Below are 24056 nucleotides of genomic sequence, written 5' to 3'. Positions count from 1 at the left end.
TCACCCTGCAATGGGGGAATCCCCAAGAAAAAAGAATTCTTGGCAGCTGTTTGGGATATCCTTTTATGCTCTGCCCTGGGCCCAGCTCACCTTGAGTAGCCTGTGCACATAAGCCTGCTCCTTCCAGTAGAGGGGGCAGATTGCTTGGAAAATTCACTTATATCCCCCCAGATTCACCATTCTGTTATCCAACCAAAATTAGGCCCAGGCTGGTCCATGCTGGACAGTCAACACATCAGAAATAAGAGTTGATGCAGGGAGACAGAATGTTTATTAGCATGGCCTCCAGAAGAAGATAGATTCTGTCATAGCAAATATGCTCTTTCCTGATTTGCAGGCTACCAGGATGACTTAAAGGAGAATGGATAGCTGTGGATGGAGGATTAAAAAATAAACATTTGGTCTAGTCAACTGATTATTAGACAAAATAAGTCACAGGCAAATTCACAATAGTTACCTTTAGCTAGTTAAAATGTGAAAAGAAAGGAATTTGTTAAAATTGCAATTCTTTTGTAAGTTAAATGTGAAAAGAAGATAATGCACTTATGCACTTAGTATTCTTTTTTTTAAAACTTTTATTTAATGAATATAAATTTCCAAAGTACAGCTTATGGATTACAATGGCTTCCCCCCCATACCGTCCCTCCCACCCGCAACCCTCCACTTTCCCACTCCCTCTCCCCTTCCATTCACATCAAGCTTCATTTTCGATTCTCTTAATATACAGAAGATCAGCTTAGTATACATTAAGTAAAGAGTTCAACAGTTTTCTCCCACACACAAACATAAAGTGAAAAATAATAGATGATTTTTTAAATGATGATGAAATCAGATCAGACCTATTGTCATGTTTAATCCCAGTGAGAGTCAAGTTGGGAATTGATAATTTCTTTCTTTCTTTATTTCTTTTTTACAGAAGATCAGTTTAGTATACATTAAGTAAAGATTTCAACAGTTTCCACCCACATAGAAACACAAAGTGAAATATACTGTTTGAGTACTAGTTATAGCACTAAATCTCAATGTACAGCACACTAAAGACAAAGATCCTACATGAGGAGTAAGTGCACAGTGACTCCTGTTGTTGACTTAACAAATTGACACTCTTGTTTATGGCATCAGTAATCACCCTAGGCTCTTGTCATGAGCTGCCAAGGCTATGGAAGCCCCCTGAGTTCACCGACTCTGATCATATTTAGACAAGGCCATGGTCAAAGTGGAAGTTCTCTCCTCCTTCAGAGAAAGGTACTTCCTTCTTTGATGACCCATTCTTTCCACTGGGATCTCACTCGTGGAGATCTTTCATTCAGGTTTTTTTTTCCCCCAGAGTGTCTTGGCTTTCCATGCCTGAAATACTCTCATGGGCATTTCAGCCAGATCCGCATGCCTTAAGGGCTGATTATGAGGCCAGAGTGCTGTTAGGACATTTGCCATTCTATGGGTCTGCTGTGTATCTCATTTCCCATGTTGGATCATTCTCTCCCATTTTGATTCTATCAGCTAGTATTTCCAGACACTAGTCTTGTTTATGTGATCCCTTTGGATCTTAGTCCTATCATTACAATCAATTGTGAACAGAAATTGATCACTGGGACTAGTGAGATGGCATTGGTACATGCCACCTTGATGGGATTGAATTGGAATCCCCTGGTATGTTTCTAACTCTACCGTTTGAGGTAAGTCAGCTTGAGCATGTCCCGAATTGCACATCTCTTCCCTCTTATTCCCACTCTTATATTTAACAGCAATCACTTTTCAGTTAAGTTTCAGCTCTTAAGAAGAATTGTCTATTGATTACAGTATTCAACCAAAAGTATTAAGTAGAACAAACAAAAAAAATACTAAGAGGGATAACATATTAATTTGTTCATCAACAGTCAAGGTGAGGGCCGATCAAGTCACCGTTTCTCATAGTGTTCATTTCACTTTAACAGGTTTCCTTTTTGGTGCTCAGTTAGTTGTCACCTATCAAGGAGAACAAGTGGTATTTGCCCCTTTGGGATTGGCTTATTTCACTCAACATAATGTTTTCCAAATTCCTAACAGGGATCACTTTTCAGTTAAAATTTAAACACCTAAGAATAATTGTGTGTTAATTACAGCTTTCAACTAATGGTACTAGAACAAAAAAAAATACTAAAATGGATAAAGTATTACATTGTACATCAACAGTCAGGACAATAGCTGATCAAGTCACTGTTTTTCATAGTGTCCATTTCACTTCAACAAGTTTCCCCTTTGGTGCTCAGTTAGTTGTCGCCGATCAGGGAGAACATATGATATTTGTCCCTTTGGGACTGGCTTATTTCACTCAGCATGATGTTTTCCAAATTCCTCCATCTTGTTGCAAATGACAGGGTTTCATTGTTTTTGACTGCTGTATAGTATTCTATAGAGGACATGTCCCATAATTCCTTTATCCAGTCTACTGTGGATGGGCATTTGGGTTGGTTCCAGGTCTTAGCTATTGTGAATTGAGCTGCAATAAACATTAATGTGCAGACTGCTTTTTTGTTTGCCAATTTAATTTCCTTTGGGTAAATTCCAAGGAGTGGGATGGCTGGGTTGAATGGTAGTGTTATCTTCAGGTTTCTGAGGAATCTCCAGACTGACTTCCTTAGTGGCTTAACCAGTTTGCATTCCCACCAACAGTGGGTTAGTGTCCCTTTTTCCCCACATCCTCTCCAGCATCTATTGTTGGTAGATTTCTGAATGTGAGCCAGTCTAACTGGGGTGAGGTGGAACCTCATTGTGGTTTTGATTTGCATTTCCCTGATTGCTGCACTTAGTATTCTTACAAAAGGGGTGATACCTTGAGTAGGACCTAACTGAATATCAGAAGGAGGTGAGTTTCAGGTGCCCTTCCTTCCTACCATATCTCCTCTCTTCTCCCTTTTTCCTGAATTTTGCTGGGCAGAGAGCTAAAATCTGTGAAATTCCTCCTGGGTTTTATTGCATAGTGTTAGCAGAACAAATGAAATGAACCACCCTCCTGGCACCAGGCCAGGAAAATTTCCCAGGATGTCTCCAGGAGCAGGGATCCTCCCTACAAGGGGGTTGTTAGACCTGGAAAGAACTTCTGATGTGTGAATGCCACACTGATTCCAAGGCAGCTTCTAAGGCTGCTGCATTCCTTCCATCATGAACTTCTGCTTCCGTTTTCTGTAACTTCTTTGAAGCTGGCATGTGGGCATCGAGGGGGATTTGGGTATTTCCTCTTGTTATCTGTCTTATGGTGTGTGACAGTGGCCTTGGAAAGACTGGTGCTCAGTCCAGAGGGCTGCTCGGGTCGTCCAGTGGAATGGGCTGGAAGCCTTGCCTGATGACCATTTGGAGTTCAACAGCTTTTAGTCTGTTAGAGACAAAACGAACAAGGACATTAAAAACACACGGTCCAAAGAGAAGCATCAAGATTACAGAATTTATTGGGCCAAGGAGAGGAAATAGCCAGGATTTCCATGACCAGATGTCAGGCCAGAAATCCCAGCCCTGCTTGGCCTGGTCCTGGAGGTGCTTGGCTTTGTCCAGGAAAAGTATGAATTTGGGTTTGTACCTGTTTAGTCTGATTGACCCAGAGACAACATTCTTCCTGGAACATGGCACAGATACCTCCTGGAGCAGCAGTTAGCATGTCCAACATTTCTTTCTTTCATAACCTTTTGTGACTTCCGCACACCTTCTTCAACTTACTTGAAACATTCCTTCATTTCCATTCCAGTCTAGAATAAACTAGCCATCAGGATAAAGTCATTCTCTTACAAACCATGTCCTTTCCTTAAAAAAAAAAAAAAAACTCTTTCCTTCTTAACCTTTTTTACCAAGCACACATTTCTATACTTGTGATGTTTTCCATAGAGCCTGGTTGACTCTTTCTACCTTCAGGAAGACTGAGGTCTCCATGCAGAGTGAAGGGGCCAGGTTATTCCTAGGGCCTTACAAATCCCTTGTGTATCCTGGGAGATCAGGGAAGGCCCATCGTCGCTTTGTAAAGATTTTGGAAGACCAAAGCGTGGGATAACTTCCTTCAGGAGAGTTTTGGTCACTTCCTGAGCTCTTTTAGTTCTGGTTGGGAAGGCTTCTACCCACCCAGTAAAGGTGCCTATAAGTACAAGCAGGTAGGTACCTATAGCATTGACAGAGGCTGTGTAAAATCTGTTGCCAGCCTTCCTTGGGGTAAGTTCCCTTTTCCTGTATAGATCCCTAGGAGTTATTTTCTCTTCTCCTTACCTAGTTCTAGAGCTCTGGTTAAGTGATCAGTTCTGTTAACTGAGTGAACTTCCTGGGGGCAGAGCACGCTTCAATAACGTGCCATGCCATAACTGTTGCATGCTCTGAGAAGCAGGTCCCGTCTGACAAAACTGCTTCTGTCTGTGAACCAAACCTCATCTGCGTTAGTCAGAGGGCTGTCTCTTGGGTCCCTTCTGCTGGCATAGATCAAGTCTATAGTCTCAGTACAGGAGAGGAGGGGACCACTTTCCCCTGGAACTGGCATTAAAGTAGCTGGGTTTAGAGTAGAGCAATGCCTTATTTTTACCTGAGGGTTTTTCAGAAGGAGGACCTGATATTTTAGTATTCTGCTATCTGTGAGCCAGTGGGAGCCCTTTTGCTCTAATAGAGAATTTATTTGATGTGGGGTATAAAGGGTGATATCTTGTCCCACTGTAATTCCAGATACCTCCTCTGTCAGCAAGGCAGCTGCTGCCATTGTCTTTAGGCAGTGAGGCCATCCTTGTGCAACCATGTCTAAGGTTTTAGAAAAGTAGCCCACAGGTTGCTTAACAGGTCCCAGATCCTGAGATAAATTTGAGCTGGAAGACACCTTCATTGTGCTCCTCTGTGATCTCATGCCCCTACCCGACCACACCTGCATGCTCACCTGCCAATCAGACTAATTAACCACACCCCTTTGGAAGTAGATAAAAGGCCTAGAACATGCTGGGCCCAGTTTTTTCTCCCTTTTTGTCCTTTTTATTTTCCTTGATGCCCTTGATCCCTTTGTTGCCCCCACACCTTTGGGGCACATGACCCTCGGGCCACCCTTGCTGTCTGCCCTGGCTTTGCTACCTGTGTTAAGCTGCTTGTAGCTGCTCATAACCAAATGCTTGCTGCAAGTGGCTCCTGGCCTGCTCTCTGCAGGTGACTCCCTGCCTCCCAGTAATCAACAGCTAGGAGGGTCTCCCTGGATTTGGCAGTCCTAGCACAGGGGCTTTAGTCATAGCTTCCTTTAGCTGAGCAAAGGCTGTGGTTTGCTCTTTCCCCCAAAGGAAGGGGCTCTGCTTTGCTTGGTCTGCCTGTTGAGATCCTGGTTTAGGAACTGTGCTGTTTCCCTGTATCTAGGAACCTGACAGAGAAAACTGGGACTGCCTGAAGTTTGCAGAAGTAGGAATTTGCTGCATGGCCCATATCCTCTCTGGGGCAGGTTTTCTCTCCCCAGGGGTGAGGATAAGGGTTAAATAATTAACACTCTAATGGACTAGCAATGCTTTGTTTTCCTCTGGATACCTAGTAGCTAGTTTTGCTAGGAAGTTAAGCCAATGCACAAGGCTAGAGTCTCAGGCTGGGAAAGGAGACAGACTAACAAATCATTTACATTTAACCATCTACATTATGGACTATTGTGCACCCCCCACAAGAGATAGGCCCTTTAAGTCCTCAATGAGGACCTGTCCAAATAGGCGCAGGACTATCTGAGTTAGCTGTTACTGAAAGCCCCGTTTTTAGGAACTGGCAGGGAGGGCTTTCTAAGCTTAATGTTATTGGATAGACTTTTAAGGCCTGGCTGGGTGTGTGAGGCCCAGACCTATCCATGGGGTGCTGGAAAAAAATTGCAAGAGATGCAAATCTCCTTTAAGGGAGGCACCCTGTTGACTTGCATTGCATGGCTGGACTAGGAGGAGAGCTGAATAGGAGGCTAATAGAAATAGGCAACTTACGTTTCACTGACCCTAGGCCAACCCCTCAATAGCAGTGGCTGGAGCTGGAAGCTGGGCAGAGCCAAAGGCTTTTTAGCTCGAGGCCACAGGGTCTGCGGTTCTGAACCAGGAGTCTTTCAATACCCAGAGCAGTTCCGTGTATAGTGGCCGTGCTCTTGGCAGAGCTGACAGAAGGCAGTTTCTCTCATGACAGCTGCTTGCCCAATGCCCTGGCTTCTTATATCAGCAACAGGTGCCGTTTGGGGTGCATTGGCCTTGCTGGGTCTCCTTGACGGCAGATCACTGTGTAAAGCAGCCATTGATTGGCCTGTTCCCAATAGTGTCAGTTCTTTGTAATTTTAGCAGAACACAAAATCCATAGAGGAGCCATACTTAATTGAATGCAGTATTCTACTTGGGTTAACAAAAAATATTTTTAACCAAATTTTATAATAAATATTATTTTCTATTCCCAGCATACAGATTTCTGTGTTCCTTTTAAAAAATAAATTACATTTATTGTGCTGATGATTTTAAAGTAATATTCAATCAGTTCTATCAATTTCCAAAGTTATTTAAAGTCATGAATCTGATATAGTTGTACCATGTAGTCCTTGTATTGGTATTTCTAGAAAAACTTATCTCTTGCTATATGTGCTTGAATTCCTTTTTTAAAGATGAAAACAATTCAGAGGAATTGAGTGTTCAGAGTAAAGCACAACTGCAGATAATTGTGGAGTGCAGAGGGAGATCATTTCGGTTGGCTTGAGGTACTCAGTTAGCTCACTTTGTAGGGAAGCTACCCTCAGAGGTGTCAGGTCTCAGTGTTTCATCTCCCCAGTATATAGTTTCAGAAAGTATGTCATCATTGTATTGTCACTCAAGAGACAAACAGGAAATATTTGAATAAAATGGAATAAGGCATTTCCTCATTAACCATTTAAGTATTCGGGTAATCAGGTAGTAAATGCCAGTGCCGTGGCTCAATAGGCTAATCCTCCACCTGCAGCGCTGGCACACTGGATTCTAGTCCCGGTTGGAGCGCTGCATTCTGTCCTGGTTGCCCTTCTTCCAGGCCAGCTCTCTGCTGTGGCCTGGGAGGGCAGTGGAGGATGGCCCAAGTGCTTGGGCCCTGCACCCCATGGGAGACCAGGAGAAGCACCTGGCTCCTTGCTTCGGATCAGTGCAATGCACTAGCCATAGCACGCTGGCTGTGGTGGCCATTGGAGTGTGAACCAATGGCAAAGGAAGACCTTTCCTCTCTGTCTCTCTCTCTCTCTCTCTCTCTCTCATTGTCCACTCTGTCCAAAAAAAAAAAAAATCAGGTAGTAAAGCAGATCTCATATTGTTATTCAAGCAGTAAAGGTATCTCTTTTAAAAAGTACTGGGAAGTTATCTTTACAAGTTTGACAACTTCAGATTGGTCTTTCTACTAACTAGGATTATAATTAATCTCTCTACACATGGATAATGGAAATGGAGGGACTGAGGCAACTATGTAGAGTCACACAATCAGATGGATCCAGGTTAGTTAAAAGAAATAGCAACCAAGGTGGAAGGGGAAGATGGATAAAACTCTGATAGCCACACCAAACAGGAAGTGAGGTTAGGAGCTTGCTCAGCATTTTGACTTCATGGCTCAAACATTTCTGTTGCACAATGTAATAATAAAGTGTTTTTTATTATTTCTATTTTTTAAACTTTTATTTAATGAATATAAATTTCCAAAGTACAGCTTATGGATTACAATGGCTTCCCCCCCACCGATAAATTCCCTCCCACCCGCAACCCTCCCCTTTCCCTCTCCCTCCCCCCTTCCATTCACATCAAGATTCATTTTCAATTATCTTTATATACAGAAGATCAGTTTAGCATATATTAAGTAAAGATTTCAACAGTTTGCACCCACATAGAAACACAAAGTGAAAAATACTGTTTGAGTACTAGTTATAACATTAAATCACAATGTACAGCACATTAAGGACAGAGATCCTGCATGAGGAGTAAGTGCACAGTGACTCCTGTTGTTGACTTAACAAATTGACACTCTTGTTTATGGCATCAGTAATCACCCTAGGCTCTTGTCATGAATTGCCAAGGCTATGGAAGCCTTTTGAGTTCACCAACTCTGATCATATTTAGACAGGGTCATAGTCAAAGTGGAAGTTCTCTCCTCTCTTCAGAGAAAGGTACCTCCTTTGATGACCTGTTCTTTTCACTGCGATCTCACTCACCGAGATCTTTCATGCAGGGTATTTTTTTTTTTTTGCCAGAGTGTTTTGGCTTTCCATGCCTGAAATACTCTCATGGTCTTTTCAGCCAGATCCGCATGCCTTAACAGCTGATTCTGAGGCCAGAGTGCTGTTTAGGACATCTGCCATTCTATGGGTCTGCTGTGTATCTCACTTCCCATGTTGGATCGTTCTCTCCCTTTTTGATTCTATCAGCTAGTATTTGCAGACACTAGTCTTGGTTATGTGCTCCCTTTGGCTATTAGTCCTATCATTATGATCAATTGCGAACAGAAATTGATCACTGGGACTAGTGAGATGGCATTGGTACATGCCACCTTGATGGGATTGAATTGGAATCCCCTGGTATGTTTCTAACTCTACCGTTTGAGGTAAGTCAGCTTGAGCATGTCCCGAATTGCACATCTCTTCCCTCTTATTCCCACTCTTCTATTTAACAGCAATCACTTTTCAGTGAAGTTTCAACACTTGAGAATAACTGTATATTGATTACAGTATTCAACCAAAAGTATTAAGTAGAATAAACAAAAAAAATACTAAGAGGGATAACATATTAATTTGTTCATCAACAGTCAGGGCAAGGGCTGATCAAGTCACTGTTTCTCATAGTGTTCATTTCACTTTAACAGTTTTCCTTTTTGGTGTTCAGTTAGTTGTCACGGATCAGGGAGAACATATGGTATTTGTCCCTTTGGGACTGTTTTATTTCACTCAACATAATGCTTTCCAGATTCCTAACAGGTATCACTTTTCAGTTAAAATTTAAACACCTAAGAATAATTGTGTGTCAATTACAGAGTTCAACCAATAGTACTAGAACAAAAAAAATACTAAAATGGATAAAGTATCACATTGCACATCAACAGTCAGGACAAGAGCTGATCAGGTCACTGTTTCTCATGTGTCAATTTCACTTCAACAGGTTTCCCTTTTGGTGCTCAGTAATAAAGTGTTTTTTTATTAAAAAATTTATTTTTTTGAAAGGCAGAGTGAACAGAGAAGGAGACAGAGAGAGAGAGAGAGAGAGACAGATCTTTTATCTACTGTTTCACTCCCCAAGTGGCTGCAATGGCCAGGGTTGGGGAAGAATGAAGCAAGGTATCAGTAGCCCCATCCAGGTGTCCCACATGGGAGGCAGAGGCCCAAGTACTTGAGCCATTTTTGGCTGCTTTCCTAGGCATGTTAGCAGGAAGCTGGTTAGGAAAGGGAACAGCTGGGACTCTGATATGGGATGCCAGTATTGCAAACAACCACTTAACCTACTATTTTCAACACCAGCCTCAAGTGTCAGTTCTTGAAAACTATCGTTTCAACTGTTTGATTTTATGTTTTGTGTGTTTTTTTTTTCTTAAACTATAAAATACAAAAATAAAAGATACAAATTCAGATTATATATGAATCATTTTTTATTCAAACTTGTCTCCATTAGTATATTTTAATTAAAATTATAAAGCCAAGATTCAGAGAAAGCACTTAGAAAATACTATAAATTCATGTGTAGCTAGGGAGCATCCCTTTCTTTTTGTCCTTGAAGGCTGTCCATGGCCTTGTCCATGTTTAGACTTAGACCCCAAGCCTCCTCTCCATACATGTTCTGAAAAAGAACATAGCATGTAAAGTAGTCAGTCTTATTTTTAAAGCCACTAAATTGCTTAATACAAAATCTTGAGTGGCTTGAATAATTTTTTACTGTGTGTCTTCATAAGGTGCAACATGATCTCATGTCCACGTCTTTCAATCCAGTCTGTAAAGCAGTTCATAACATAGCAAGAGGAGAAGCAAAGTACAGCTCAGAGAAGCTTGTACAGTGCTATTTGTTCCCTAGAATCTGTAATTAGAATTTTGACTTTGTAAAATGTACATTGATTATTATGTTCCAGGCTCATCTTTTGAATGAGGAGAACAGAGTGGTGAGTGACATGGCCAAGGTCCTCCTATCACAGAATGTCTTTTCTTCCTGTGGTGGAGGAACAGGGTTGAGATGCACAGAAAGAGAATGGTAACTGTTAAAGGTGACAGTTACTCTGAAAGAATAAAGCAGGGTAGGAGGATACTTAGAATTTGCTAGGGATGGCCAGCTTAGGACTTGTGATCAGAGATCGCATCTCTGAACAAATTGTATTTGAGCCGAGATGTGAAAATGTAGGAGGAGATTGTTTCTGGCAGAGGGAATTGGGAATGTGGAATCTCTTAATGAAAATGAGCCAATGTTGAAAGAAACCAAAGGAAGATAGGTGTGACCACAGCCAGGTGATTTAAAGTGGGAAATCTGAGAAGAGGTCAGAGGCTAGATGGAGTCTTACTGCAGTGAGAAGTTTGCATTTTATTTCCATTGCAATTGGAAGCTACTGGAGAATAGTAAGCAGGGGTATCTTACCTAAAAAGATAATCTAGCTGCTGCAGTGGGATGAAGGTGAATGTGAGAACAGAACATGGAAAAGTGCCTAGGATCATATAGACAGTCTTCCAAGTCAAGTAGTGTTCATGACTTAAAGACTAGGAGTAGAGAAATGAAGGTTATAAAACTGATAGTTTTAAATACTAATTGGAGGATCATTAGATGTAACAGTCCTATGTTCATTAGTTTTATTCCATGTTATTGCTATTTCAAGTATTTTTGCCTCCTACATACAGTCTCTTGTTTAATTTTTCTCTTTGAATCTACTATCTTTTCACATCCAGTCCTCTCCATGTATTGTAATCACACTTCTCCCTGCACATTTACAGTCTTACTACTGGCAAGAACATTCTCTGACTCCCCATGGCTGGCAGACACATGAGTCTTAAAACATACTTAGTTCCCTTTTAGACCAGTGGTCCAGGCATTATTCCATAGGCAAGTTTTATGCTTTTCTTTTTCAGTGCTTTCGAATAGTCCATACTCTGCTCTGCTTGGCTCCACTGCTCTCTGTTGGATTCCTGACAATTCATTCTTCAAGGACTGAGTTCATCACCATGAAGTATTTTCTAGTCTTGATAATTAAAAGTGATTTTTGCTTATCTGGAGTTCAATGGCATTTTCTTAATGACTTTAAAATGATAGCATTTAGGGATTTATTTGGTCATGGGTTCATCTAGGTTCATCTGTCAATGTATTCAGAACATTTATGCTAATATCTTCAGGTTAGGAGTCACTGGAGATGTGAAGATAAATACCACATGGACCTTTAAGAACTCCAAAGTCTAGTAGAGAAAGCAGGAGGAAAAAAAAAACTTAAAATTCTGAATAATTTGTGCTTTTACAGATAGGACATGGGTACTTTAGAAGCTCACATAAAGCAGCTGTTGTGGCCCCTCAGATTAATCCATTGCTTCCAATCCAGCTCCCTGCTCATGTGGCTGCAAAAGTGGCAGAGGATGACCCAAAGGCTTGGGCCCCTGCACTCATGTGGGAGAACTGTATGGAGTTCTTGGTTCCTGGCTTTGGACTGGACCGGACCTGTTTCACCACTTGGGGAGTGAACCAGCAGATTGAAGATCCCTCTCCCTCACTCTCCCCCTCCCCCCAAAGATCAGGAGCATCAGAACCCTGCAACTGTTTGTTCTGCAGCAAATAAACCTTTATTTTCACTGAGATACTCAAAAATTTTAAAGGTTTTTAAAATGCTCATAAATTAGTATAAATGTATGCTTAGAATTCGTGAGCTTATATGGAACACAAATGGCAAAACACACTAAAACATGAGTGCAGTAATAATTATTTTGTTTTTACCTTATATATCAAACAAGGAAAGATTACAGGCCATTTGACAAGAGAAATTGTTTCTCGTATTCCTGAAAATCTGTTTCTCTCCCTCTTTAATATTTAAAAAGCACACACACAGGTTGCCGATGACTCAGAGAGCAGCTTGTGTCATAGTTTTCACTTTCTCAGCTGTGAACAAGTGCCTATGTGAGGGCTGGTCGTGCATTTTATTTAAATAAAAACTGGGCTTGAGGGAAACTGTAAAAGATACCAACATTTAAGACATTTTAATTTTGTAAAGTGGGACAGTCAATGGACCAAAGTATTGGAAGTGTTTCTTCCAAAATGAGAGTTAAGAAGGTGATAGTCTTTAAAGAAAAAAAAGCAAAACAAAACATAGGATGTTAATGTCACCTGTGGTAAATTACTTCTGTACACACAAATAAAAAAATTTCAAAAGTAGTTCAGTTTCCAGCCACATACTAGAGTGTAACATAATTGCAATTGAACAAAAACACAGCTAAAATTTACCTACTATAAAAATCATAGTTTCCTTAGAGAGAAAGGAAATAAAGCTAAATATATTTAGCATAGGTCAAATGTAAAAGTCCAACATGAATAAAAAAGAAAACACAGAAATATATATATCTACTATCCAACAATACAAAAAGGAATTATATATAATGCTGTCCCCATTACAGTTGCCATTAGCATTTGAATATGCTTATTATGAATGAAGACTCAATTTTAAACTTAATTTATACTTAGTTTAAATAGTCAAATATAGCTTGTGTATATCAAGCCGGACAGCACACATCTATAGTTTAATAAAGAGAATTTTAGCAGTTATTAATAAATCCAAATTTATCAATTGGCAGTACTAAATGATCAGTTTGGTTAAATACATTATGTCTGACATTTGGCCCACATATAATCCTCAATCAAAATTAAGCATTAAAATGAGAATGTTCCATCTTTAAAAATCTAACCATGTCATGGAGATTCTCATAGCAAACAGAAAATAATTGACAAATGTACTACCCAAAATATCAGCTACAATAACTAAAAACTCAAAAGACATAAAACTGACGATAGTGGCTAACATTTCCAACAATCAGATAAACGTTTAAATATGGTCAGTTAAAATGCTAAAAGTAGGTTATAGAATTGGAATCATTTAATTTGACAGAGCACATTTGAAGAAAAGATGAGACTATTTGGCAATAGCTTATAAATATGTTAATTTGCAGTGTCTTGGCTTCCCATGCCTGAAATGCTCTCAGGGACTTTTCAGCCATTCTAATGAAGAAAAGAATACACAAACTATAGAGCATTTTACCTGCTGCACCACAATGCCCTTCATGCTTTTTTCTTTGAAAAAATGGGAGTCTGGGTATTGTAGTAGAGCACTTATGCCACCACTTGGGATGCTCACCTCCTGTATTAGAGTGTGGGTTTGATTCTTGTCTACACTCTTTCTGCTCCAGCTTTCTGCTAGTATACATCATGGGAGGCAGGAGATGATGGCTCAAGTACTTGAGTCCATGACACTCATGTGGAGACCTGGAAGGAGTTTCAAACTCCAGGCCCTGGAGCTCTAGCTGTTGGAGGCCATTTGGGGAGTGAATCAGCAGACAGGAGGCCTCTCTTTCGTGTCTCTTTCTTACTGTTCGGCTTTTCAAGTAGATGAACATAAACAAGCCTTTTTAATAGTAGAGAAATATCTAATCCAAATATTCATCCAGTGCCTAGCTGCAGTACAAAGCTGAGTGCTTTTCAGCACTCATTTGTTTTCTATGTTCTTTTCTCTACCATGTTTCTCATAAAACGGTGTGTTTTCTTCTCCTCTGGTGATATTTTGGCTTTAAAGATGGCAAAACTGCCTTAGACCAGCTGCTTGTAGGTGAAGGAGAGAGACCACTGTCTGTCCTCCAAGCAGGACTTCCATAGGAGCAGGATTTGCACTGATAGTCTTGTCATGTTTATTCTTCTCAGGACAAAGGTGACAGACATCTGTTGCATTTTATAAAGGAAAAATCTCTTCTTCCCCCACAACAAATGGTGAAAGCTTCCTCAATATTTCTAAGGACACCTGACATCTTCAGCTTTTCAAAACAATAACTGATACAGGAGAGTCCCAGTCTATCACCCTGGGTCCCCTCTTACTATGAGCTTAAGGGATTTGGATCTGCTACCACTGCTGTTCACCTTCATTCAAAGTATATTCTGACTCATTCTGGGGTCAATACCGTGGTATTCTCTCAGTTTCTGACACAGACACTCCTGCTTCATTATTCATTGTTCTGAAGGATTTTGATTTCTGTGTTGAAGTTTCAGTTGTCTCCTACTTCACAGAAAACTGAGTGTCCTATGCATTTGTTATCTTTTTTATTTTCAAAATTACTGTAAAACAACCAAGAATATGAACTTTAAGTATTCCCAAATAAATCTCAGCCCTTCTACGTTAAGTCATAGGTTCCCATTGCCTTGAGAACCAGAACTTTCTGGTTCCCTTGGTGAGTCTAAAAATCATCCTTTTCCATGTGATTTGGCTTAGCATCCTGAATTTCATGTCACAATACAAAGGCTTGCTCCTGGACTTCTTAGTGTAAATTTCTTAATTTTTTTTTACTTGAGAGAATATGTACATAATAATAATAAAGAAACAAATAATAAAAGAGAAAGTAAGAGAAGGTAGTCACACAGAGAAACAGCTCTCATCTACTGATTCACTCCTTAAATGCTTTCAAAAGATTACTTATTTATTTATTTATGAGACAGAGATGACTCCCATCAAGTTTCACTCCTCAAATGCATGCAGCTGAAAGCCTTCACCTAGCCAACAGAATGAGATCTCATCTGGGCAGCTAGAAAAAGACCAGGACACATGAGCTGCCCAGTTAGGAAAAAATGAAAGAATAAGTATTTTAACTCATGAAGGAAAATAGGATATGAAAGTGGACAGCAGAACAATTTAGGATTTGTAGAATGTATCTAAAATAGAAAAAAGCCCTAGTATGGTGCTAAAACAATTGGATTTTGGTAAGTCTAAGAAAATGCTCAACTACATCAAAGATGATGTATAAACACACAAGAATGTTCCCTGGGGGCTGTGGAATGCCTGTGTCTGATGCATGAAACCAGCTGTACTTGGGACTGGGACCTGAGTGAAAAGAGCACTACACATGAACACCTGCTAACTTCTTCCAGTCCCAATCTCCAAGCCCATTATGTGCTGACTGACCTGAAAGTTTCTGATTTAGGACTTCTCCTAGCATCCATGGCTCTGTTCTTTGCTCCAACTTGAAGATCACCTCAGGTTTGGTAACACACAATCCTGTTAATGGAAATTGATGTAGGATTTTGTTAAATCACTAGGTCAGGTTTCTTGAAAGACAACAGCTTTACATCAAGACCTGTGTGAGAAAAGAGCCAATTTGAATCCCTTGCTATAGGATGTGGATACCCACATTCTGTAGGGACTCAAATTATACACCTAAGTAGCAATGTACCTTATAAATCATATATTTATATATTTGTCAAATGGGAAAAAAGTGGTCCAACTCTGTGTGACTGAAGTTTCACTCACCCAATGACAGCAGGCTGCTGTAGGTCTCCAGCATCACATCCCTGTACAGGATTCTTTGAGCATTGTCCAGGCCCTGCCACTCCTTCCAGATGAAGTTCATAGCCAGGTCTTCAAATGACACCAGTGCTTAAAACAGTACATCTCTTGTCAACATATCAGTTCTGGATCACAAAAGAGGACTGGGAATGCATTCTTCTTTATGTGTCTTATATGCCTCTTACATGTAGCCTACTTTATATACTATATAGCAACAGAAAGCAAAACCACAATGAAAATAATTTGACTCTACTAGTTTTATAAATCTAATACCACTATAATAGAAACTTTCTTATATATCTGGAAAGAATTTCTGCCTAATAATTCTGGAAGTAGCTGACAATGTAATCTGTAGGCCCAAGTATAAACACGTACCTGAAACAACATGTTAGATGAACAAAGAGAAACATATGTTCAATGTACATCAGGGTAATTAATTTTGCTTTAAAAATACCATATGTTTTCCCTGATCTGTGGTAACTAATAGAGTACCTATAAGGTAATCTATCATAGTAAAATTGACACTTTGAGGTTTGGTGATTGTTTACAGCCTTTGTTTCTACTGTTGAGGAACACTCTTCATACTATGAAAAAACAGTGTAAGGTGAATCTTATCAATATAAGGTAAATGAAAGCAGATCTCTGTAAAAATTAAGAATGTGCACAGGAGAGGGAGAAGGAAAAATGGGAGCATTGGCAGGAGGGAGTGTGGAATGGGAAGTATCACTATGTTGCTGAATCTGCATATAGAAAATACATGAAATTTGCATACCTTAAATAAAAATTTTAAAAAAATATTAAAAGTAAAGAAAGAAGGAAGTTGTAAAAAAGTATGTACAGTAGGATTTAGTTGCGGGAAAAATATTTAATTATTTATAAAAAGTCTCAAAGCTGGTTCTGAGAGGTATTAATAACTATTATCTCTTTTTAAAATGAATAAATGTTGAAGGAATGCAAAAAGAAAAAAGAAACAAAATAGTATGATTTCAGGGGGCCAAACATCTAAAAAGAAAATTATCAAATAAGCAACCTAACTACTCATCACAAGGACCTAGAAAAATAAGAATGAGCCAGAACCAATGGCAGTAGAAAAAAGTTAATAAAGATCAGAGCAGAAGTAAGAAAATCTTAAGCAATTTTAAAATCAATAAAATCAACAGTTGGTTATTTAGAAAGCAAAATAATTCTTTAGCTACACTAAGAAAATAAGTAAAAGATTCAAAGAAAAAAAGAAGAGATTACCACACAAACACAACAGATCACTAGAGACTATTAAGAAAACTACATTAGCAAACTGAAACATAGAATAAATGTCTAATTTCTGGATACATACAGCTTACCAAAACTGAACCAAAAAGGCACAGAACACATGAATGGGTCAATAATGAATAACAGAAATCAAAGTCTCCAAATTAAAGGTCAGGACCAGATGGTTTTACTACCAATCCCTCTACGAAATTTTAAAAATGAAATAGCACAACCCCTCTCAAGCAATTCCAGAGTCAAAATGCAGGGAGTCTTCCCAAACACTTTGAAGCCAGCATTTCAATACCGAAAAGAAATGGGCAGGGATCTGCATAGACATGTTCCAGAAAAATAAATATAGATGGTCAGAATACATGAGAAAATAATCTATGTCTCTAGCCATTAAGTAAACACAAATCAAAAGATAACATCAGGGCCAGCACTGTGGCATAGTGATTAAAGCCACCACCTGCAGTGCTGGAATCCCATATGGTTAGTGATTCCAGTCCTGGCTTTTCCAGTTCTCTGCTATGGCCTGGGAAAGCAGAGGAAGATGGCCCAAGTGCTTGGGCCCTTGTACCCACATGGAAGACCCAGAAGAAGCTTCTGGCTCCTAGCTTTGGATAGGCCCAGCTCCGGCCATTGCGGCCAATTGGAGAGTGAACCAGCAGATGGAAGACCTCTCTCTCTCTCTCTCTCTCTCTCTGCCTCTTCTTCTCTCTCTGTGTAACTCTGACTTTCAAATAAATAAATCTTTTTTTTAAATATTTATTTTATTTACTTGAAAGTTACAGAGAGAGTCAGAGCCAGAGAGAGAAAGGTCTTCCACTCATTCACTCCCCAGATGGTTACAATGGCCAGAGCTAAGCTGATCTGAAGCCAGGAGACTGGAGAGCCTTGCAGGTCTTCCACATGGGTGCAGGGTCCAAAGGACTTGGGCCATCTCCCACTACTTTCCTAGGCCATAGCAGAGAGCTGGATAGGAAGTGAAGCTGCCAGGTCTCGAACTGGTGCCCATACGGGATGCCCGCACTGCAGACTGGGGCTTTAACCCACTGTGCCACAGTGCCAGACCCAGCAAATAAATAAATATTTAAAAAAATCCACTGCCTACAGTGCTGGTATCCCATAGTGGGGCAGGTTCCAGTCCTGGCTGCTCCACTTCCAATCCAGCTCTCTGCTATGGCCTGGAAAAGCAGTAGAAGATGGCGCAAATCCTTGGGCCCCCGTTGGGCCCCCGCACCTGCATGGGAGATTGGAGAGAGTACTGGCTCAGATCAGCCCAGCTCCAGCCATTACAGCCACCTGGGGAGTGAACCTGAGGATGGAAGACCTCAGCATCTCTGTAACTCTGCCTTTCAATATAAATAAATAAATCTTTTAAAAAATAATCTTACTCTAAAAAGATTTTAAAAATGATGATGATATGAAGAAAAATGTATACACTGTGGATGAAAATGCAAATTAACATAAGCAATATGGAGAAAAGAATGGTCACTCTAAAAGAATTAAAATAAAAAGTATCTCCAGGGACCAGCGCTGTGGTGCAGTGAGTTAACACTCTGGCCTGAAGTGCTGGCATCCCATATGGGCACCGGTTCAAGAGCCCGTTGCTCCACTTTCAATCCAGCTCTCTGCTATAGCCTGGGAAAGCAGTGAAACATGGCCCAAATCCTTGGGACCATGCACCCACGTGGGAGACCCAGAAGAAGCTCCTGGCTCCTGACTTCGGATTGGCGCAGCTCCAGCCCTTGTGGCCAACTGGGGAGTGAACCAGCGGATGGAAGACCTCTCTCTTTCTCTCTGCCTCTCCTTTCTCTGTGTAACTCTGACTTTCAAATAAATAAAAAAATTATCTTAAAAAATTATCTCCATATGGCAGAGCTATCTTACTCCTGAATAAATATTTCAGAAGAAAATTAAATTAGCATATTAAAGTCATAGTCTTTTTCCCACTGCAGTACAGGACACAGTAGCCACGACACAGAATCAATCTAGGTGTCTATTAGTGAAAGAACTGATAAGAGAATATCATTCACACATTAAAAAAAAAAAAAAAGAACAGAGGGGCCGGCACTGTAGCATAGTGGGTGAAGCACCATATTTTGTGCTATGTAAAGAACTGGAGGAGAGGAGCTGGCAGGCTCAAAACACAAAAGAAAAAAAATGGAAAGACTGGATCAGTTTATGCTGTGTGTTTGTTCAAATACTGCATTGTCACTGGCATTATGGCACAATGGGTGAGGCCACTGCCGATGACTCCAGCATCACATGTAAGTGCCAGTGTGAAGCCAAGCTGGTTCACTTCTGATCCATTTCTCTGCTAATGTGTCTGGGAAAGCAGCAGAAGACTGTCAAGTACTTTGGTCTCTGCTACATGTGTGGGAAACCAAGATGGAACACTTGGCTTTTGGTTTCAACATGGCCATTGCGGCCATTTGGGGAGTGAACCAGTGGATAGTAGATTTCTCTTTCTGTCTCTCCCTCTCTGTTTACATATGACTTTCAAATAAATAAAATATTTTTTTTAAAATTGTACTGTGTACAAGTAGTACAAGTAGTGCATGTTTATAAAAAATGTTTAAATAAGATTTTAAAAAATAGAAACATCTCTATCCAATAACAATGAACTATCTAAAAAAGAAATTAGGAGGGGCCAGTGCTGTGGCATAACAAGTAAAGCTGTCACCTGCAGTACTGGCATCCCATATGGGCACCAGTTCGAGTCCCGGCTGTTCTACTTCTGATCCAGTTCTCTGCTATAGCCTGGGAAAGCAGTAGAAGATGACCCAAGTCCTTGGCCCCCTGCATCCTCATGGGAGGCCCACATAAAGCTTCTGGTTCCTGGCTTTGGTCTGGCCGCATTCTGGCCATTGTAGCCATCTAGGATGTAAACCAGCAGATGGAAGAGCTCTCTCTGTTACTCTTTCAAATAAATAAATAAATCTTATAAAAAAGAACTAAATGAGAGTACTATAAATTATTTACTTTATTCCTACAAGATCTAATAAATAAGCTTTTATTCATAACAATAATATAATTTACTGGGTCATTACAGCTTCTAATAGCTAAAGGAAATTATATAGGGGCTGGCCCTGTGCTGTAGTGGGTTAGGCTGTTGCCTGCAGAGCCAGTATCCCATATGGGCACTGTTCAAGTCCCAGCTGCTCCATTTCTGATCCAGTTCCTCCCAAAGTACCTGGGAAAGCAGTGGAGGATGTTCCAAGTGCTTGGGATCTGGAACCCACATGGGAGACCCAGAAGAAGCTCCTGGCTCCTGGCTTTGGATCTGCCCAGCTCTTGACATTGCAGCCATTGGGTAGTGAACCAGCAGATGGAAGATCTCTCTCTCTCTTTCTCTCTCTCTCTCTCTCTCTGTGTGTGTGTGTGTGTCTCTTTGTATCTCTGCCTTTCAAATAAATAAATATTTTTTAAATAGAAACTGTATTAAAGATAATAGGGCAAAGGAATTGAGGACATTTTAACTTTAGTACTCAAGAAATAATACACTATTATTTGAAGGTGAGTTTACATCAGTTAGAAATACATATTGTAGGGACCAGCACTGTGGTACAGTGGGTTAACACCCTGGCCTGAAGCTCTAGCATCCCATATGGGCACTGGTTCAAGTCCCACCTGTTCCACTTCCAATTCAGCTCTCCGCTATGGCCTGAGAAAGCAGTGGAAGATGGCACAAGTCCTTGGGCCCCTGCACCCATGTGGGAGACCCAGAAGCTCCTGGCTCCTGGCTTCAGATCAGCACAGCTCTGGCCATTGCAGCCAACTGGGGAGTGAACCTTCAGATGGAAGACCTCTCTCTCTTTCTATCTCTGCCTCTCCTCTCTATGTGTCTAACTCTGATTTCCAAATAGATAAATAAACCTTTACAAAAAGAAACATATATTGTATACTCAAGGGAAATTACCAAAACAAAAATTTAGGAAACCCATCTCCCATGATACCTTAATGGAGGAGACAAAATGGAATCCTATAGAAAGCTCAATTAAAATGAGAGGATTAGGCATGCCATAGTGATTAACATGGTACTTGAAATGCCCTCATCCCATACTGGAGTGCTTGTGTTTGAGTCCTGGCTTCACTCCCAATTCCAGCTTCATGCTAACCCACCCTCTGTGGGAAGCAGGAGATGGCTCAAGTAGTATTTTGATCCCTGTCAACTCAACCTGAGATCCAGATTGAAATCCTGGCTTGGTCAGGACCAGCCCAAATTATTGCAGCACTGGAGAGTAAACCTGCAGATCATAGATCACTCTGTTCACTAACTACCCACAGGTAGTTTCAAAATTCTGGACATGGAAAAGTGTAAAAGTTTTCTTGAGAAGACATCACTCTAAATTTTCCAAGAACCTCAAATCTATGACATTCTGATAAGATGTCTTATCTTTAGGTAGGTAAACAGAGATGTGCAAAGACTTTTTAGAATTTATTTATTTTTGTTTGAAATGCACAGACAGAGAGGTTTCCCATCTGTTGGTTCACTCCTGCAAACACCTGAAATGGCCAAACATGGAGCAGGCTGAAGACAGGAGACCAAATCCAAATCTGCATGTTCCATGCTGGCAACAAGGACCCAACAACTTGAGCCGCCATCATCTATGATCTCCCAGGGAGTAGACTAGCATGAAACTGAATCTGAAGCACAGGAAGGACTCCAACCCCAGTACTCTGATATGGGCTGTGGCCATCCCACGCAGCATCTTCATCAAACACCTTCTACCCCAAACATCCAGTCCAGCACAATATTTTTTTTTAAAACCCTAGAGTGTCTGGTAGGTATAGTCTGCCACTCTATCCTATGAAATACAAATCAAGGGGAAATATTTTGTACTGTTCTAAATTTCAGCGAGGAAGCTGGCATTCAGCAAGGTAGCAGAGGTAAAGAATATTTAGGGATTTATTGCCAGGCTTAACCATGTGGATTAAACATGGCTTAATCCCATCTGAAACCCATGGGAAACTAACTGAATTATGAGATTGTAAGTGGGACCAAGTGGGACTTAAGAAGAGGTGATGAGGATAAAGCTGTTCATGTTTAACGGATTAATGCGTTATCTACAGAAAGGTCCGCTTATAGAAGCCCTTTTGCATTGGCCTCTCCTGTGCTCCCTTCACTGGCCACTTGGTCTCTGGGCCATCTCAGGCCTCTGTCAACAGGCCATCACCAGATGCTGCCCTGAAACTTAGACCAAAACCATAAGATGAAGTTATTTATAACTTCAGCTATCTGTAATACTGTGTTATTACAGCAGAACACAGACTCGGGTCCCAAAGGAGGGCTATGCTGAGGACCAGACTGCAGATTGAGACCTTGATTCCCAACGCAGAAATCAGGCCCCTCGAGGAGAAGAGGGTCACAGGACCCCAGAGATCACAGCCCCCCTCCAGCATGAATGCCGCAGGTGCATTCTGCATTTCCTGAGGACACTTCTGTCCTCACCGCACAATCTGAGAAGTGGGGCTATGCACCCCGAGCAGCACGGGGAGCGCTCTGGGTCTGAGCCAAAGTCGCAGCATGAGGAGCAGGACAAAATGGCCAGAGTCCCGGCTGTAGGCCGGGTTTCCATCCCGCTAACCACCGGGAATGGCCCCACACTCTCACCATTTCCCGGCTTTCAAGGAGTCCGGGGCGCTCCGAAGGGCTTCAGTAGTGCTGGCATTCACAGAAAGCGAAAGGAAAGCTAAAGTCTAAGCCACCTGCAGGTTCCCTCAGTGCACAGTAGGGAAGTCCAGCAAGGTGGCCAGAGAGAAGACACCGCCTGGTTACATTGTGTTGCCATGGCCCACCTGAATAGACAGTTCGCACAGCCAGTGAGCACGCATGACATCATAGACGATGCAGCCAATGAGAATCGCCTCTAGCACTGGGGCAGTCATTAGGGGTTGGGCTGTGAACCCTGCAGGTGAGGCCTGGGATCAGGTCTGACTCTGCCTCTCCATCCTCAGGCCTGACTTCTACAGCCAGCAGGGGGCGCTGTCTCCTTCCTGATCCCCCACTTCCTGGGAGCTTGGGACAACCTGCAATAATCACTGATTTGAAGAATATTTCTCTTTTTTTATTTACTTTGTTTTTTTTATTTTATTTGACAGGTAGAGTTATAAACAGTGAGAGAGACAGAAAGGTCTTTCCTCCATTGGTTCACTCCCCAAATGGCCACCAGGACTGGTGCTGCGCTGATCTAAAGCCAGGAGCCAGGATCTTCTTCCTGGTGTCCCACGTGGGTACAGGAGCCCAAGCACTTGGGCCACAGGAGAGAGCTGGACTGGAAGAGGAGCAACCGGAACTAGAACCCGGCACCCATATGGGATGCTGGCACTGCAGGTGGAGGATTAACCAAGTGAGCCATGGTGCTGTCCCGTCTCGAATTTGAAGAATATTTCAAGATACTACATAGATTAATCCTTTGTTTCATTTCTCTTACAAAAAGTCATGCTGATTTTTAATAAAAAAAAAAATCCTTTCCTAGTCTGTAATTCGTCATTTAAAATTGTTTCCTATGTGTTTCTCTCTCTTTTTTTTTTTTAAGATTTATTTATTTATTTGAAAGGCAGAGTCACACAGAGAGAGAAGAGGCCGAGAGAGAGGCCTTCCATTCGATGGTTCACTCCACAGATGGCCGCATTGGCCAGACCAGGGCTGCGCTGTTTCGAAGCCAGGAGCCAGGAGCTGCTCTTCCAGGTCTCCCACACAGGTGCAGGGATTCAAGGACTTGGGCCATCTTCTGTTGCTTTCCCAGGCCAGAGCAGAGAGCTGGATCAGAAGTGGAGCAACCGGGTCTCGAACTGGCTCCCATAGGAGATGGTGGTACTTCAGGCCAGGGTATTAAGCCACTGTGCCAAAGCACTGTCCCTCCTACGTTTCTTGCTGGTATGTAGCAACCCACTTGATTGTATGTATTGCTCTCTTACCCAGTGTTCTCAACTTGCTAGTCAGTTTGGATTTGCTTTTGGAATATGTTAGATTATTTCTGTGTATAATAGTGTCTTCCACATATATTGACAACCTAGTTTCTTATAGAATGTTCCTCATATTTAATGTTTCCTTTTTGTTTTATTTTCCTCACTACATCTCCAGTGTAATTGTTGAGGAGAGAATGAGCGATGGTCTCCTCCCATGAAAAAGATTTGAAGGCTCTGGGTTAATTATACTGTTATTTATAGGATAATTGTACACAGTCTTAACTGGAATAAGCAATTTACTATTTTTACTATTATGCTATCACTTGCTTTATGAGTTCTACATGCTGAATTTTATATTTACTACTTAATGTTTAATTAAGTAATCATAGAGTTTCTTATATTTTCACCCATGTGGATGA

General features: G+C 41.1%; 1 protein-coding gene across 5 annotated transcripts; it reads right to left on the bottom strand.

The window, feature by feature from the left end:
* Positions 1 to 776: 776 nt before the first annotated feature.
* LOC103345343 (zinc finger protein 39) lies at positions 777 to 22512 on the bottom strand. 5 transcript variants are annotated; one of them, XR_007915483.2, is made up of 4 exons: positions 22340 to 22512; positions 15439 to 15678; positions 15094 to 15186; positions 777 to 3352 (listed from the first exon to the last, which is right to left on the bottom strand). XR_007915483.2 is itself a non-coding variant. In XM_070048552.1 (4 exons), exons 2-4 carry the CDS (start codon positions 15536 to 15538, stop codon positions 11289 to 11291), a joined length of 252 nt encoding a protein of 83 aa, XP_069904653.1. In that variant the 5' UTR covers positions 15539 to 15678; positions 22340 to 22512; the 3' UTR covers positions 9769 to 11288. The 5 variants fall into 5 exon arrangements, 1 of the variants encoding a protein (XP_069904653.1); XR_011378695.1 differs by lacking the exon at positions 777 to 3352 and adding an exon at positions 7746 to 9758 and having other exon boundaries at positions 15094 to 15265; XR_007915481.2 differs by lacking the exon at positions 777 to 3352 and adding an exon at positions 7751 to 9758.
* Positions 22513 to 24056: the final 1544 nt, after the last annotated feature.

Source organism: Oryctolagus cuniculus, chromosome 1, assembly GCF_964237555.1.
Source record: "Oryctolagus cuniculus chromosome 1, mOryCun1.1, whole genome shotgun sequence".
Lineage (NCBI taxonomy): Eukaryota > Metazoa > Chordata > Mammalia > Lagomorpha > Leporidae > Oryctolagus > Oryctolagus cuniculus.
This window is presented reverse-complemented; position numbering and strand designations above follow the sequence as displayed.

Excerpts from the sequence above, each read along its gene's own strand:
- LOC103345343 (XM_070048552.1), bottom strand. The coding sequence starts at position 15,538 with ATGAACTTCATCTGGAAGGAGTGGCAGGGCCTGGACAATGCTCAAAGA. Across the intron at positions 15,187-15,438 it reads CAGCAGCCTGCTGTCATTGG|GATTGTGTGTTACCAAACCT; the intron begins GTGAGTGAAACT and ends TTCCATTAACAG. Across the intron at positions 11,348-15,093 it reads CCTAAATCAGAAACTTTCAG|ACTTTGGAGTTCTTAAAGGT; the intron begins GTCAGTCAGCAC and ends TTTCTCTACTAG.